The sequence below is a fragment of the Salvelinus alpinus genome, chromosome 1, assembly GCF_045679555.1.
Source record: "Salvelinus alpinus chromosome 1, SLU_Salpinus.1, whole genome shotgun sequence".
Lineage (NCBI taxonomy): Eukaryota > Metazoa > Chordata > Actinopteri > Salmoniformes > Salmonidae > Salvelinus > Salvelinus alpinus.
Window position 1 is genome coordinate 112,296,367 of NC_092086.1, and position 16,889 is coordinate 112,313,255.

At 41.8% G+C, this 16,889-nt stretch overlaps 1 protein-coding gene across 1 annotated transcript in view; it reads right to left on the reverse strand.

Annotated features, from left to right (window-relative positions):
* Nucleotides 1-3,755: 3,755 nt before the first annotated feature.
* Nucleotides 3,756-16,889, reverse strand: part of LOC139567656 (lymphocyte antigen 75) — a 35,655-nt gene continuing 22,521 nt past the window's right edge. Inside the window, exons 28-50 of the mRNA XM_071389054.1 lie at nt 16,725-16,858; nt 16,566-16,609; nt 16,060-16,233; nt 15,761-15,915; nt 15,521-15,634; nt 15,308-15,423; nt 14,921-15,072; nt 14,623-14,828; nt 10,967-11,366; nt 10,663-10,832; nt 10,470-10,540; nt 10,268-10,368; nt 9,261-9,380; nt 9,028-9,165; nt 8,655-8,809; nt 8,387-8,486; nt 8,040-8,275; nt 7,727-7,913; nt 5,670-5,918; nt 4,583-4,765; nt 4,436-4,492; nt 4,185-4,330; nt 3,756-3,917 (exon numbers count right to left, since the gene is read on the reverse strand). Of these exons, the coding sequence (XP_071245155.1) occupies nt 3,873-3,917; nt 4,185-4,330; nt 4,436-4,492; nt 4,583-4,765; nt 5,670-5,918; nt 7,727-7,913; nt 8,040-8,275; nt 8,387-8,486; nt 8,655-8,809; nt 9,028-9,165; nt 9,261-9,380; nt 10,268-10,368; nt 10,470-10,540; nt 10,663-10,832; nt 10,967-11,366; nt 14,623-14,828; nt 14,921-15,072; nt 15,308-15,423; nt 15,521-15,634; nt 15,761-15,915; nt 16,060-16,233; nt 16,566-16,609; nt 16,725-16,858 (3,453 nt within the window). The 3' untranslated portion in view covers nt 3,756-3,872. The remainder of the gene's footprint in view (nt 3,918-4,184; nt 4,331-4,435; nt 4,493-4,582; nt 4,766-5,669; nt 5,919-7,726; nt 7,914-8,039; nt 8,276-8,386; nt 8,487-8,654; nt 8,810-9,027; nt 9,166-9,260; nt 9,381-10,267; nt 10,369-10,469; nt 10,541-10,662; nt 10,833-10,966; nt 11,367-14,622; nt 14,829-14,920; nt 15,073-15,307; nt 15,424-15,520; nt 15,635-15,760; nt 15,916-16,059; nt 16,234-16,565; nt 16,610-16,724; nt 16,859-16,889) is intronic.

A 16,889-nucleotide genomic window follows, 5' to 3' on the forward strand; every position in this document is an offset into this window, starting at 1 on the left:
GTTTGGAACTCTCCTTGTTATTGGTCTATTCATTAATACTGTCTAGTGATGTCACCTGGCAAGCCAAAACTCCACCCATATAAAACCTGCTAATTAGAAGGTCCTGGTAATTAGAAGGTCCTGGGTAACGTTATATACCCTATGAAAGTCTTCTTCCTGGTTCAAGTCTCGTACTGTTTTTGAATGGGCTTCAAGCTTATATCATCAAATTCATGAAAATTGGGTAATTGGGTAAATGACTTAAATGTAAATGTAAATGTAATTTAAGACACATTAAATTATATTATTTTCATGGATTAATTTACCTTGACCTTTTACAAAAAAAACTAAATCGAAAACCTTGATGAAAGGTATCAGGTAGAAAATAAATTAATCCCAGAATCCACAAATACACTACATGGGGCATTGTCATGCTGCAACAGGAAAGGGGCTTCCCCAAACTGTTACCACAAAGTTGGAAGTACAGAATCGTCTACAATGTCATTTTATTCTGTAGCATTAAGATTTCTGTTCACTGGAACTAAGGGGTTTAGCCCGAATCATGAAAAACAGCCCCAGACCATTATTCCTCCTCCACCAAACTTTACAGTTGGCACTATGCATTTGGGCAGGTAGCATTCTACTGGATTCGTCCGTCAGACTGCCAGATGGTGAAGTGGGATTCAACAAATCCAGAGAATGTGTTTCCACTGCTCCAGAGTCCAATGGCGGCAACCTTTACACCACTCCAACCGAAGCTTGGCATTGCGCATGGCTGCTCGGCCATGGAAACCAATTTTATGAAGCTCCCGACCAACAGTTCTTGTGCTGACGTTGCTTCCAGAGGCCGTTTGAAACTAGGTAGTGAGTGCTCCAACCGAGCACAGACGATTTTTACGTGCTTCAGCACTCGGCGGTCCCGATCCTTGAGCTTGTGTGGCCTACCACTTCACAGCTGAGCTGTTGCTGCTCCTAGATATTTTCACTTCACAATAACAGCACTTACAGTTGACCTGGCGAAGCTCTAGCAGGGCATAAATGTGACGAACTGACTTGCTGGAAGGGTGGCATCCTATGACGGTGCCACGTTGAATGTCACTGAGCTCTTCAGTAAGGCTGTTATACTGCCAATGCTTGTCTATGGAGATAGCATGGCTGTGTGCTTGATTTTATACACCTTATCAGCAACGGGTGTGGCTGAAATAGTCAAATCCACTAATTTGAAGGGTGTCCACATAAGTTTGGCCACGTAGTGTACTTTAAAAACATTCAAACTATTAATAAAAACACAACACAAGCTACAGCATACAGTGTATGAATTTACAAAACATTTTGTACTTTCTCTATTAAAATCAGTTACTTAATGTGGAATAGAGTTCCATGTAGTCATGGCTCTATGTAGTACTGTGTGCCTCCCACAGTCTGTTCTGGACTTGGGGACTGTGAAATAGCAGTCTAACACAAGCAAACTGAATTATGAGGTGAAATGATAACAAAACATTTATAAAACAAAAGTAAAATCAGATGATATATTCGGGGCGGCAGTTAGCCTAGTGGTTAGAGCGTTGGACTTGTAACCGAAAGGTTGCAAGATCAAATCCCCGAGCTGACAAGGTACACATCTGTCGTTCTGCCCCTGAACAAGGCAGTTAACCCACTGTTCCTAGGCCGTCATTGAAAATAAGAATTTGTTCTTAACTGACTTGCCTAGTTAAATAAAGGTTTAAAATAACAAAAGTAAATCAGGGGGAAATATAACTACGATATTTTCAGACACATTTGAAAGGTCTCCGGCACTTAGAAATAGTATTAAAAAAAATCATTTTTTTTTATTCAAACCTCTTTTAGAAAATAGTGCATTATCAATACATTAAATACAACAGTAAATAATAATATTCCATACATTATCGTAAAATAGCTTGACCATTTGGCAGATATATTAAATCTACGGTGGTCGTTGTAGCCCAGTTTCTTTGGTATTCAGAAAAGTGATTTTATTACTAATGTAGTGCGATACAGTGAGGGAAAAAAGTATTTGATCCCCTGCTGATTTTGTACGTTTGCCCACTGACAAAGAAATTATCAGTCTATAATTTTAATGGTAGGTTTATTTGAACAGTGAGAGACAGAATAACAACAAAAATATCCAGAAAAATGCATGTCAAAAATGTTATAAATTGATTTGCATTTTAATGAGGGAAATAAGTATTTGACCCCTTCTCAATCAAAAAGATTTCTGGCTCCCAGGTGTCTTTCATACAGGTAAGGAACGGAGATTAGGAGCACACTCTTAAAGGGAGTGCTCCTAATCTCAGTTTCTTACCTGTATAAAAGATACCTGTCCACAGAAGCAATCAATCAATCAGATTCCAAACTCTCCACCATGGCCAAGACCAAAGAGCTCTCCAAGGATGTCAGGGACAAGATTGTAGACCTACACAAGGCTGGAATGGGCTACAAGACCATCGCCAAGCAGCTTGGTGAGAAGGTGACAACAGTTTCTGTGATCATTCGCAAATGGAAGAAACACAAAAGAACTGTCAATCTCCCTCAGCCTGGGGCTCCATGCAAGATCTCACCTCGTGGAGTTGCAATGATCATGAGAACGGTGAGGAATCAGCCCAGAACTACACAGGAGGATCTTGTCAATGATCTCAAGGCAGCTGGGACCATAGTCATCAAGAAAACAATTGGTAACACACTATGCCGTGAAGGACTGAAATCCTGCAGCGCCCGCAAGGTCCCCCTGCTCAAGAAAGCACATATACATGCCCGTCTGAAGTTTGCCAATGAACATCTGAATGATTCAGAGGACAACTGGGTGAACGTGTTGTGGTCAGATGAGACCAAAATGGAGTTCTTTGGCATCAACCCAACTTGCCGTGTTTGGAGGAGGAGGAATGCTGCCTATGACCCCAAGAAACCATCCCCACCGTCAAACATGGAGGTGGAAACATTATGCTTTGGGGGTGTTTTCCTGCTAAAGGGACAGGACAACTTCACCGCATCAAAGGGACGATGGACGGGGCCATGTACCGTCAAATCTTGGGTGAAAACCTCCTTCCCTCAGCCAGGGTATTGAAAATGGGTCGTGGATGGGTATTCCAGCATGACAATGACCCAAAACACACGGCCAAGGCAACAAAGGAGTGGCTCAAGAAGAAGCACATTAAGGTCCTGGAGTGGCCTAGCCAGTCTCCAGACCTTAATCCCATAGAAAATCTGTGGAGGGAGCTGAAGGTTCGAGTTGCCAAACGTCAGCCTCGAAACCTTAATGACTTGAAGAAGATCTGCAAAGAGGAGTGGGACAAAATCCCTCCTGAGATGTGTGTAAACCTGGTGGCCAACTACAAGAAACGTCTGACCTCTGTGATTGCCAACAAGGGTTTTGCCACCAAGTACTAAGTCATGTTTTGCAGAGGGGTCAAATACTTATTTCCCTCATTAAAATGCAAATCAATTCATAACATTTTTGACATGCGTTTTTCTGGAATTTTTTGTTGATATTCTGTCTCTCACTGTTCAAATAAACCTACCATTAAAATTATAGACTGATCATTTCTTTGTCAGTGGGCAAACGTATAAAATCAGCAGGGGATCAAATACTTTTTTCCCTCACTGTATATACTACCACAGACAAGCATCAACCTAAAAAAGTATAAACATTTGAAATTAAAATATTATATGTTGCCGACTGATTTATAAGAATTAAAGAGATTAATAGAAAATATATTCTCTCAAAAATGTATGTCTCAAAAACAGTTCTTAGAGATTGTTGTATTAATGCTTTATTTAAACAGACCTAAGTTATTGACATGGTGATTTCTTACAAGAGAAACTGTGGCAATCATGGTTCATTACAAATATACAAAAACTGATCCAAATCCCATGTTTCATGTTTCCGATTCTCCTCCAAAGTTGGGGTTGTTAAAAGCAGGCTGCAATATAAGAACAAATCGTGTCATTTGAGGGAAGATTCTTAAATTTCAACATTTGGAGAGTGTTCATGAATCCCTGTAAACCTCCTCACATGAACATCGCCCCTTATCTCAAATATAGATAAGAGGAACTAGGCAAGGATGTCTATTATCCCTGTTGTTATTTGCTTTGTTTACAGCTAAGTGCTAGTTCCTCTCTGGTGCTCTGTTACCATCATGTACATCTTTTATAGCAACCGTGGTTTCTTAAGCATAAGCTTCACTTACCACATCAACGCTCCTTCCCGTTCTTGTTGGGAAGCTGACGTCACTCAGCTTGACTCCTCTGATGCTGAAGACGTAATATAGCAGTCCAAATATCAAGGTGAAGACAACAATGGCCCCAATCACAGCCCCAGCTATCAGTCCTGCACCTGTTTAACAAAGGACAAAATATTTATGAATATTTTTATGATCTATGGTTTCGGGAACGATCTATGTTTATTTTTTCAATGTTGCAACTAGTATAGCAAACTTACTGCTAGCCTCGGGAGCATCAGTGGGAATGACTATACCACCGCCATCTGTGGTGTAGTCTGCAGGAGAAATAACAGTGGCATTTACATCTGAAAATACTGCATCGATGGACCCTGCGCCTGTCTGTATCAGTTATACTGAGTACTCACATTGGCGGTGGCGACAGGCATATCCTCTCTTCTGCACACAGTTGTTATCATTCCATTGGCCGTCAGGGTACATCTCGACACAGTTCTCTCTTCCCACGTCTCCTTGGTGGAAGGCTTCGTTGGGCTCGTTAGGTGCCCAGTTTAGGAAAGCCAAGGCCTGCATGTCTGTCCAACTCCAGCCAACTGGAAACAGTTATAAATATTAGTATAATGTTAGACACTTAGGTGAGAAAACCATACGGTAAAAGGTCAGTGCACAATGGGACTTGGGTCGTTCCACCAATTTGATGCCTTTTGAGAAGTGTAACTTGGTTTAAAAGTCTGTAATGAAGAGCACATGTTCAACTTAATAAAAAACAATTTTTCCAGAAGTAACACGGTTGAACGTAACTCTGTCATCTTAAATCAGCCATAAATCCTCTCGTGACAGGGGGAATGGAAGCTGGTTGTGTGCAACAGGGATTGGCAATTGAATGCAAGCTTCACCAAAAAATTTAATTGCTCAAACATTTCTAGCCTGTCTATCTATGGGTAACGGGGTTGACGTGTTATACTCGACCCGCTCAGTTTTTCACCACAAAACACCAGAACATGGCAAAAAAAGAGTAGAAGCATCTCACCTGCTTTTACACTATGATTTAACTATTAGATGTTTAATGTTTCTATTGAACCAAATATTTAAAAGAATAGTTTCACCACATTAAAATGAGAGTTCAGGTCACGTAACAGGGTTGTCCTTAAAAATGAGTGACAGATGTAAATGAATCACTAATCACATTAAATAAATAATCATCTCCAGAAATGACTTTGTCAAAGCAACACAATAACTAGGTCTTAACATTAGAGAAATTATTGGATTAAGTGGGTTGAAATCTTCCTAGAAGTGACACAGGGCTGGTAGAGGGACCTGTAAAAATGCTGAATTTTGGCATTTTAGCGAGACTTTATTCATATTAAAAAATCTGATATATTGAATTCTCCATGGGTCTATTTTAAAGGGCACTTCAGTTAATATAACAGGTTTTTATTTCTACTTCAAATAAAGAAAGTGTGCAAAAGGCACGGTTTTGTGGAACGACCCACTTACAGTTGTTGTCCCTGGTCAGGCCGATCCAGACGTTGTGTTCTCTGGTGTAATTCATTTTCGTGATGAACTCCACCTCTGCTCTACTGTGGATGGACACCAGGTCTCCTCTCACTATCTGGCAGTAGTGTCTGGCCTCTGGCCAGGAGAATCCCTGGGGCCCGTTGTATACAAAGTAGCAGTAGCGACCATAGGGAACCCAGCCAAGAAGGCATTTCCCATCTCCAGGGGCTGGGGTTGGAGGAGGAGACTCTGAGGAGAGAGGAATATAAACATTTAGTATTTTAACAGGTGACATTTTGAAACTGCAATTATGGTAACTTGTGGAAAATATAGTACACTTGTCAAGAGTGGGCTAGTTAAATTAGTCTGCTTATGCCATAAGAGTCTAAGCCCTGTCTAAGCCGGGGGAGGGGATTCTACTAAGCTATATGGAATTGTTTTAAGAAGGTCATACCAAGGATACATTTTCTATTTAATTTAGAATTTTAAGACCCCTTGAAGAATCCCAAAAATATATATTTTTTTTTTTGATTAAACATTTTATTTGCCCTTACTGCTATGAGCCCATACAAACGCAATGAATAACAGGTTCACTACATTGAACAACAGATAGTCCCCAAAACATAATCTAAAGGAAGTTTGTTCTGAAGTGTTTGTCCAATATCTCAGAGATATAAGAAAGATCAGGAAACTTTTGTATTTCTTCTTCTTCTTATTTTTTTACAATTATCTAACCCCTTATTTTTGCAACTAAACATATTAGTGTGTATCCCAAACTCTTCAGGAAGCTTCAGACAGAAGTTGGCAGATCGGCTGCACCAAATTCAGACGGGTCCCAAAACGATTGTGGGGGGTCGTAGAATAAAACGGAGAACACCACTGTGTTCGTGAGAGTTTCATCTTTTTCGGGATGTCTCATGGTCTGACAAACACCTCTCTAGTTCTGTCACCTTTCACCGCAGATGCAGAAGTGCAACATCGGGGGATGCGGTGGATTGAGAGACAGATTTTAAATGGGGATTTTTTGTTTGTTATGCAAATCAGATGTCCCTGGGGGTGTGGACATCGACCTTAGGGGGTTATGCTGCAGTGGAGATGTCAAGTGCCTTCCGACTTTAAAAAAATATATATTTTGTGTCACTGGCCTATGCACAATACCCCATAATATCAAAGTGGAATTCTCTTTTAAGAAAATTTTACAAATGAAGAAAATGTTTAAATAAAAAATATTCTAAAACATGCATCCTGTTTGCAATAAGGCACTAAAGGAAAACTGAAAAAAAAGGCAAATAAATTAGCTTGATGTCCTAATACAAAGCGTTATGTTTGGGGCAAACCTAACAAAACACATTACTGAGTACCACTCTTCATATTTTCAATCATGGTGGTGGCTGCATCATGCTATGGGTATGCTTGTCATCGGCAAGGACTAGGGGGGGAAAAAATAGATATAAATAAACGAAATAGAGCTAAGCACAGGCAAAATCCTAGTGGAAAACTTTGTTTCATTCTTTCCAACAGACACTGGGAGACAAATTCACCTTTCAGCAGGACAATAACAAGGCCAAATATACACTGGAGTCGTTTACCAAGACAACACTGAATGTTCCTTAGCGGCCTAGTTACAGTTTTGATTTAAATCACCTTGAAAATCTATGGCAAGACTTGAAAATGGCTGTCTACCAGTGATCAACAACCAACTTGACAGAGCTTGAAGAATTCTTTAAGAATAATGTGATAATATTGTACAATCCAGGTGTGCAAAGCTCTTAGAGACTTACTCAGAAAGATTCACAGATGTAATCACTGCCAAAGGTGATTCTAACATGTATTGACAGAGGGGTGTGAATACTTATGTAAATTAGATATTTCTGTATTTCATTTTCAATAAATTCGCAAACATTTCTAAAAACATGTTTTCACTTTGTCATTATGGAGTATTGTGTGTAGATGGGTGAGATTAAAAAAAAATATTTCGTCAATTTTTTAAATTCAGACTGTAACACAACAAAATGTGGAATGAGTCATGGGATGTGAATCCTTTCTGTAGCTCCTACCCGAGGAGGTCTTGCAGATGTAGGCCTTAGCAGAATTACAATCGGTGTCGTTCCATGTTCCGTGGAAGATAGGGTCTGCATGCATGCTCACACAGCCCTCTGCTTTGTGGTTACTAGGCTCCCCAGGTCCCCAGTGAGTGAAGAACACTGTCCAGCCGTCTGTCCATTTATATGAACTGCTATCATCCTGCAGATACAACAAACCATCAACCAAGAGCACCCTGTCCACTGTAATCAAAGAAATGACAACTTCAAATGATCTTTGTTGTGATTAATGCCAGTTCAATTCTATAAAAGAGGATTGGGCAAGTACCTTGCGTCTTAGTCCAATCCATGCGTCTGCTTTGCCCTGGAGTATAGCCCCGGCCACAAAGGCCTGGTCGTAGCTCATGTCTACGCTGGCCAAGTTACCACCTTCATGCTCACAGGCCACCTGAGCTGCCTCCCACGTCTTCGGCTCCTCCACCAGCTTGTAGCAGTTCTTATACCAGGAGACGTAACCAGAGGGGCAGGGGTTTTGGGTTGGAGCTGGCGGAGCCATACTACTTGCTGTCAGAATTAAATGATAGAACTTTTAACAAAAAGTCACAAAATCATTAAGCTACAAAGAGTGAGTTGTGTGCAAAAAAAAGTTTTGTTTTTTAAAAAGTCAGCGCTAACATTTCTTCATGGAGCAGACCCAGCTATGTTCCTCGGTGCACAAGTCATCATTCCAGCGTCCACTCACCAAGTGGTTATGGGTAATGGCGGTGCAGTGCTCCTGGGGGAGGAAATAGGTCAAAGTCTAATCTTTGTGAAACTTGTAGCTTATTATCTCATTTTAAACCGATCCAGTCTATGAGTTGAAAAACCTTAGAATCTTTGACATTCATGGTGACCTTCAAAAACCCCTCATCTGAAGTATGTTGGAACTGTGCATGATTCTCACCCGTCCTCCATTGTTGTTGGGTTCCTTGTCGGCCCAGTTGGTGTACAACACTGGACTCACACCATCACTCCAGCCAAACCCTCCCTCCACCAGGCTGTCTGTCAAGCCAATCCATGTTGGCAGCTTCAGATCCCTTAGATAGCTGGACACAAAGTCTGGAGAACAGAGGCCATTCAAATATAAAACCACCGTGGGGAAAAAGTCAAAGGAACGTGCTTCTACACCTGCATTGCTTGCTGTTTGGGGTTTTAGGCTGGGTTTCTGTACAGCACTTCGAGATATTAGCTGATGTACGAAGGGCTTTATAAAATAAACTTGATTTGAACTTTGATCGACTGGATCTCTGAAGCTAAGAGTTTCTTCTGTAGCTTACCGTTCTCATATTGATTGTCGATGACAGCTAATTCTGCTCCTTTACTTTGGCACCAACTCCGAGCAGAGTCCCAGTTGGCTTTCATCCCGTGCTTGTGCCCTTGGAACATGAAGCACTTGTTTCGGAACAGCATCCATCCTAGAACAGACAAAGACACTGGTTACTACTAGTGTTTTGGGGGATCATTTCACAAATCAGCACCTGTAGTATTAATGGGGATGTGTCTGCCGTACCCGCTGGGCAGTATCCCGTCCAGGGTTGGGTGGGAGGAGGAGGAGTGTGGTCTTCACCAGGGTATTTCTTACACAGGTAACCTGCATTGGTACGGGCGCAGTTGACATCATTCCAATTACCTACGAGACACAAGATGCAGAATATGTTGGATGCAGGGCTCTAAATTAACAATTTTCAGTGGTTAAATGGTGCTCCCAAAATGAAAAAGTTAGGAGCACAACATAAAAGTTAGGAGCACAACATAAAAGCACCAGAAAATAAGATTTTTACATTGATTGAGATACAGCCTATATTGGGCCTATATAGTTTTAGCTACTTTCGTGCCTTAACCCTGTAAAAAGTCATTGTTTCTTATAAAAATCTAAAATGTTGATACAAAAACCTGTCATTGACATTCCAGTCATTTGTGGAATAGTAGGTTTCTACATCGTGTTTTGAGATGCATCCCATTGAAAATTCTACACTGTCTCTTTAAGAGCGTCAAGTTCACTGCAATGATATGATTATTAATCTTCTGAAGAAGTATCCCTTTTCCTTTCTTTCCTCAAATGTTTGGATATGCTGCTAATTAAGTTTGCTAGCTAGCTAATGAATTTACATGACTGAACAAGATGTCAACAAATTCCCGCGAGAGGTTTTGGTACAGCCTGCGAAATGGTTAACGAACGTATAGACAATTCACGATAGGAAAAAAAGAAAACATTGAGTCGGTAGGTATATGGGTCATACAGTATCTTTTAACCTGACAATCCGTTTATCGCTGTAGTAATGATGAAACAACAACAGTAACGAATATGTGCGCACTTTTATCTCTAAGGCACTCGAAAACAACAGTACAACGAAGACTAATCATTATTATCTGGTTGATTCCTGTTGTAGGCACCGTAATGTCAGGTTGTACAGCAAAATATGCGACCAAAATTGTTGGATGGGTGTTTAATATTTTTTATTTCTATTTTTATTCTATTTTTTCTCTACAGAAGGTTCAACCTGTTTACATCAGTACCTTGATGTCTGTTCATCTGGACACACTGTTCCTCCCCATTGGCATTATTAGGCTCTCCCGGACCCCAGAAAACATATGTGACAGGGGACCAGTCCACCCACCTGGGTAGGGGAACAGAGATAGGTGGTTAGCAGTCTTGACAATGTCCCACACCATATTATACAACAGTATGGGTAGTATCAATACAAAAAAAAATACATACTGGTATTGGTCTGCTGCGATCCCAAACACATACATTCCAATCCATGATGATTCAGCCCGTCCCGTCCCAATCTGCAATGTCAAGAAACGTTACCGAGAGGAGCCGCCCACTGAGATTTTTTGTAACATCTGCACAACCGATAAACAAAAAAACAAACAAAAAAAAAGGGTCTGCTTGGACAAGCATATCACACCATCGTGTTGATGTACTCCTGTTCATCTTTGTTTAAGATGGAGACCAGTTGAGCCTTCTCATCGTAGCAGCGGGACATAGCTGTCTGGAAGTCTACTATGTCGGTGTCATTGTAGTAGTAGCAGATGCCATTGTTCTTCCTCCAGACAGCGTTGGTACCGCAGTCAGGTGCTGGAAAAGATACAAGCCATTTCTCAGGGGTCATACAGGTCATAGAAACTTCCCGGGAACAAATCAATGATCACGACTCTATGGTGCTATCTTATGGTTTAACAGTGCGATCAGAGGTGCACTAAGCTGGCTACCTGGAACAGGAGGAGGGGGCACTGGAGGTATGATGGGTTTCTTCCCTTTGGAGATCATGCAGACCCAGTCCTGATGGGCATCACAGTTGAGATCGTTCCACCAAGAGGACGTTCCATTTGTGTTGCTCACCATCTCTACACAGTCCTCACGACCCTCGTGGTTGTTGGGCTCCCCGTGTCCCCAGTTGGTGTGGCTCACAGGAGTAGCGTCACTCCAGTGGTAACCTCCATCTGTAGGGTTGTGTTTCAGACCGATCCACTTGGTCTTCCCCATGGTGTACGTGGACAGGAAGTTCTCTTCCTCCATGTTATGGATACTGACAAGGTCTGCCCCCCTGGAGGTACAGTCTTCACGGGCTGCGGACCAGCTCTTCTTCTTGGAGAAGTCCACCATGAAGAGCTACAACAAACACTTCCAGATTCAACCTGTAGAACTTCAGATAACGCTATGTTGTTGTTTCTTCAGTTCATATAGTGTTTGAGGCTCTTTACCCTGTACTAGTTCAGATGAAGCTAGTCTGTATCTTTACCCTGTACTAGTTCAGCAGTTCAGATGAAACTAGTCTGTGTCTTTACCCTGTATTAGTTCAGCAGTTCAGATGAAGCTAGTCTGTGTCTTTACCCTGTATTAGTTCAGCTGAAGCTAGTCTGTATCTTTACCCTGTACTAGTTCAGCAGTTCAGATGAAGCTAGTCTGTATCTTTACCCTGTATTAGTTCAGCTGAAGCTAGTCTGTATCTTTACCCTGTACTAGTTCAGATGAAGCTAGTCTGTATCTTTACCCTGTATCAGTTCAGATGAAGCTAGTCTGTATCTTTATCCTGTACTAGTTCAGCAGTTCAGATGAAGCTAGTCTGTGTCTTTATCCTGTACTAGTTCAGCAGTTCAGATGAAGCTAGTCTGTATCTTTACCCTGTACTAGTTCAGCAGTTCAGATGAAGCTAGTCTATATCTTTACCCTGTATCAGTTCAGATGAAGCTAGTCTATATCTTTACACTGTAGCAGTTCAGATGAAGCTAGTCTGTATCTTTACGCTGTAACAGTTCAGATGAAGCTAGTCTGTATCTTTACGCTGTAACAGTTCAGATGAAGCTAGTCTGTATCTTTACAGTGTATCAGTTCAGATGAAGCTAGTCTGTATCTTTACAGTGTATCAGTTCAGATGAAGCTAGTCTGTATCTTTACAGTGTATCAGTTCAGATGAAGCTAGTCTATATCTTTACGCTGTAGCAGTTCAGATGAAGCTAGTCTGTATCTTTACAGTGTAACAGTTCAGATTAAGCTAGTCTGTATCTTTACAGTGTATCAGTTCAGATGAAGCTAGTCTGTATCTTTACGCTGTAACAGTTCAGATGAAGCTAGTCTGTATCTTTACCCTGTAGCAGTTCAGAGGAAGCTAGTCTGTATCTTTACGCTGTAACAGTTCAGATGAAGCTAGTCTGTATCTTTACAGTGTATCAGTTCAGATGAAGCTAGTCTATATCTTTACCCTGTAGCAGTTCAGATGAAGCTAGTCTGTATCTTTACAGTGTATCAGTTCAGATGAAGCTAGTCTATATCTTTACGCTGTAACAGTTCAGATGAAGCTAGTCTATATCTTTACGCTGTAACAGTTCAGATGAAGCTAGTCTGTATCTTTACAGTGTATCAGTTCAGATGAAGCTAGTCTGTATCTTTACGCTGTAACAGTTCAGATGAAGCTAGTCTGTATCTTTACAGTGTATCAGTTCAGATGAAGCTAGTCTGTATCTTTACAGTGTAACAGTTCAGATGAAGCTAGTCTGTATCTTTACGCTGTAACAGTTCAGATGAAGCTAGTCTGTATCTTTACAGTGTATCAGTTCAGATGAAGCTAGTCTGTATCTTTACAGTGTATCAGTTCAGATGAAGCTAGTCTGTATCTTTACAGTGTATCAGTTCAGATGAAGCTAGTCTATATCTTTACGCTGTAGCAGTTCAGATGAAGCTAGTCTGTATCTTTACGCTGTAACAGTTCAGATGAAACTAGTCTGTATCTTTACGCTGTATCAGTTCAGATGAAGCTAGTCTATATCTTTACGCTGTAACAGTTCAGATGAAGCTAGTCTGTATCTTTACAGTGTATCAGTTCAGATGAAGCTGGTCTGTATCTTTACGCTGTAACAGTTCAGATGAAGCTAGTCTGTATCTTTACCCTGTAGCAGTTCAGATTAAGCTAGTCTGTATCTTTACAGTGTATCAGTTCAGATGAAGCTAGTCTGTATCTTTACAGTGTAACAGTTCAGATGAAGCTAGTCTGTATCTTTACAGTGTATCAGTTCAGATGAAGCTAGTCTATATCTTTACGCTGTAACAGTTCAGATGAAGCTAGTCTGTATCTTTACAGTGTAACAGTTCAGATGAAGCTAGTCTGTATCTTTACAGTGTAACAGTTCAGATTAAGCTAGTCTGTATCTTTACAGTGTATCAGTTCAGATGAAGCTAGTCTGTATCTTTACGCTGTAACAGTTCAGATGAAGCTAGTCTGTATCTTTACCCTGTAGCAGTTCAGATGAAGCTAGTCTGTATCTTTACGCTGTAACAGTTCAGATGAAGCTAGTCTGTATCTTTACAGTGTATCAGTTCAGATGAAGCTAGTCTGTATCTTTACGCTGTAACAGTTCAGATGAAGCTAGTCTGTATCTTTACCCTGTAGCAGTTCAGATGAAGCTAGTCTGTATCTTTACGCTGTAACAGTTCAGATGAAGCTAGTCTGTATCTTTACGCTGTAACAGTTCAGATGAAGCTAGTCTGTATCTTTACCCTGTAGCAGTTCAGATGAAGCTAGTCTGTATCTTTACGCTGTAACAGTTCAGATGAAGCTAGTCTGTATCTTTACCCTGTAGCAGTTCAGATGAAGCTAGTCTGTATCTTTACGCTGTAACAGTTCAGATGAAGCTAGTCTGTATCTTTACCCTGTAGCAGTTCAGATGAAGCTAGTCTATATCTTTACGCTGTAACAGTTCAGATGAAGCTAGTCTGTATCTTTACCCTGTATCAGTTCAGATGAAGCTAGTCTGTATCTTTACCCTGTATCAGTTCAGATGAAGCTAGTCTGTATCTTTACCCTGTAGCAGTTCAGATGAAGCTAGTCTTTATCTTTACGCTGTAACAGTTCAGATGAAGCTAGTCTGTATCTTTACCCTGTAGCAGTTCAGATGAAGCTAGTCTGTATCTTTACAGTGTATCAGTTCAGATGAAGCTAGTCTGTATCTTTACAGTGTATCAGTTCAGATGAAGCTAGTCTATATCTTTACGCTGTAACAGTTCAGATGAAGCTAGTCTGTATCTTTACCCTGTAGCAGTTCAGATGAAGCTAGTCTGTATCTTTACCCTGTAGCAGTTCAGATGAAGCTAGTCTGTATCTTTACCCTGTAGCAGTTCAGATGAAGCTAGTCTGTATCTTTACCCTGTAGCAGTTCAGATGAAGCTAGTCTGTATCTTTACCCTGTAGCAGTTCAGATGAAGCTAGTCTGTATCTTTACCCTGTAGCAGTTCAGATGAAGCTAGTCTGTATCTTTACCCTGTAGCAGTTCAGATGAAGCTAGTCTGTATCTTTACCCTGTAGCAGTTCAGATGAAGCTAGTCTGTATCTTTACCCTGTAACAGTTCAGATGAAGCTAGTCTGTATCTTTACCCTGTAGCAGTTCCTGAAGTGACGCTCAGCCGTCCAACCGTCCGCACAGTCCGATGAAGGGGGAGGAGTTGGAGGTTTAGTGGGCGGGGTGATGTCAGGCCTTGGTGTCTCACACACGAATGGGAACACGTCAGTGCATGGCTTGTCATCCCAGAACCCACCAGTAAGGCCCGTAGTCATGCCAACGCAGGTTCCCGCATTGTTATCTGGAGTATCACAAAGACAATGGTAAACAATTCAACTGATATACTAACATGAAAATACTTCAGATTCGTTAACGGGTGTAAAATGACTGTACCTGGCTGGTTTCGATCCCAGTGTGTGAAGGTGAGAGGTGCTCCATTATCCCAGATGTAATCCACCCCTCCTGAATCACCCCCGGCCCTCAGTCCGATCCACCACAAACCAGTGTATCCAGCCAGTTTCACCGTGAAGTGGGACTGTTCATAACTGGGAAAGACATCACAGATATTACAATTCAACACCAATCAAAGACCAGCATTATAGACATCTTGAGGCATGCCAAGATTCTAAAGGTTTGTTGGTCTTGAATGTGATGGCCCCTTTGGATAAGAAATAAAAATGGACCAGCCAGTTTCCAACAGATTGAAATACACCAGACTGATGATCTGTATCTGCCACAACATACACACATCTTGTGAGATGCTGAGGTAATCACACTCACATGTCCCCAATGTGTAGCAGTTTGCTGTTTTGCTGCTCACAGAAGGCCTTGGCGTCTGACCAGGTTCTGGCGGACTCTTCCATCCAGTAACAGGAATAGCCATAGGCGTCCCAGCCCTATGACACACACACACACACACACACACACACACTGATGTGGTGCTGCAGAGGGACAGCTATAGGCAAGTACAAGTACAACAGGACAAGCACTCACCTGTGTGCATCCGTACACAGTGGGCATGACTGAGGGAAGCGGGTAGTGGTCTTTGGGCATCTTGCATATATAAGTGTTCAGTTCTGTGCAGGGGACATCATTCCATCTACCAGTCTGTAATAAAAGAACATGAAAATTTTGGTTGGACAAACGTCAGGTTAAAGTGACGATAACAGTAAGGATAAGAGTATGGGGTAATAGTTAAGAGTTAAGCATGTGTGCCCAAGCTAACCGTGTTACCTGATAAAACATCTCCACACAGTCCTCATTGAAGCCTTGATGGTTGTTGGGTTCTCCTGGTGCCCAGTAGGTGAAAGTGACCCAGTGGTTGTCTGACCAGGAGAACAGGCCTGAGAAGCCCACATCATTCAGCCCAATCCACACATCATTGGTGGCTACAAGGAAGACACATCAAAAGGAGTCGTCAGCTAAGCTTTCCAACAATAAGTAGCGTTCATGTTCCCCCATACGGACCCATAGAGACCCATACTTTCCCATACGGACCCATACTTTCCCATAGAGACCCGGTGGACTCTTACCCATGTAAAGGTAGCTCTCCAGCCAGCTCTGTTCTGTCATGGACTGAATGGACACCAGGTCAGCTCCCAGCTTCCTGCACTCTCCACGGGCTGCATGCCATGTCTTTTTATCTCCGTAGGGCTTGTAGCAGAACTCTCCAAATTCATACCAGTCAGGCCCCGAGCATCTCAACTCTGCAAAGTAGGAGTTGAGACAGCATGTAGCCTACAGCACATTCAATAACATTCCAATCATATTTTTTAAATTTAACTAGGCAAGTCAGTTAAGAACAAATTACTATTTACAATGACGGCCTACACCGGCCAAACCCGGACGACGCTGGGCGCCGCCCTATGGGACTCCCGATCACAGCCAGTTGTGATACAGCCCGGGATCGAACCAGGGTCTGTAGTGACGCCTCTAGCACTGAGATGCAGTGTCTTAGACCGCTGCGCCACTCGGGAGCCCATATTAGTGTCCTTAGGTTACTTGATTGATGTCTGAGCATTGGTGTAGTCTAACATACCTTGATCTGCAAACTGGTATGATATTTGATAGTTCCCATCATACCTGTTGAAGGTCAAAGGTTACTATGTTGGTATTGGCTGCATGGTTTGGTTCGTAATTAATTAATTAATTAATTTAGTGTAGACAGTGCACCATCGTGCAATAATGAGACACTCACTGCCTGGAGGTGATGCCGTTCTTGGTGGAGCCGCTGTAGAAGTTCTGGCCTGGTTCTTTCAACATAGTACAGTCTCCTCCGATATCATTCAGGATTACTCCTGCATGGATACCAGCTGCACAGATGTCGGAGTCCTTCGTGTAATGCAAGCACATATCAACATAC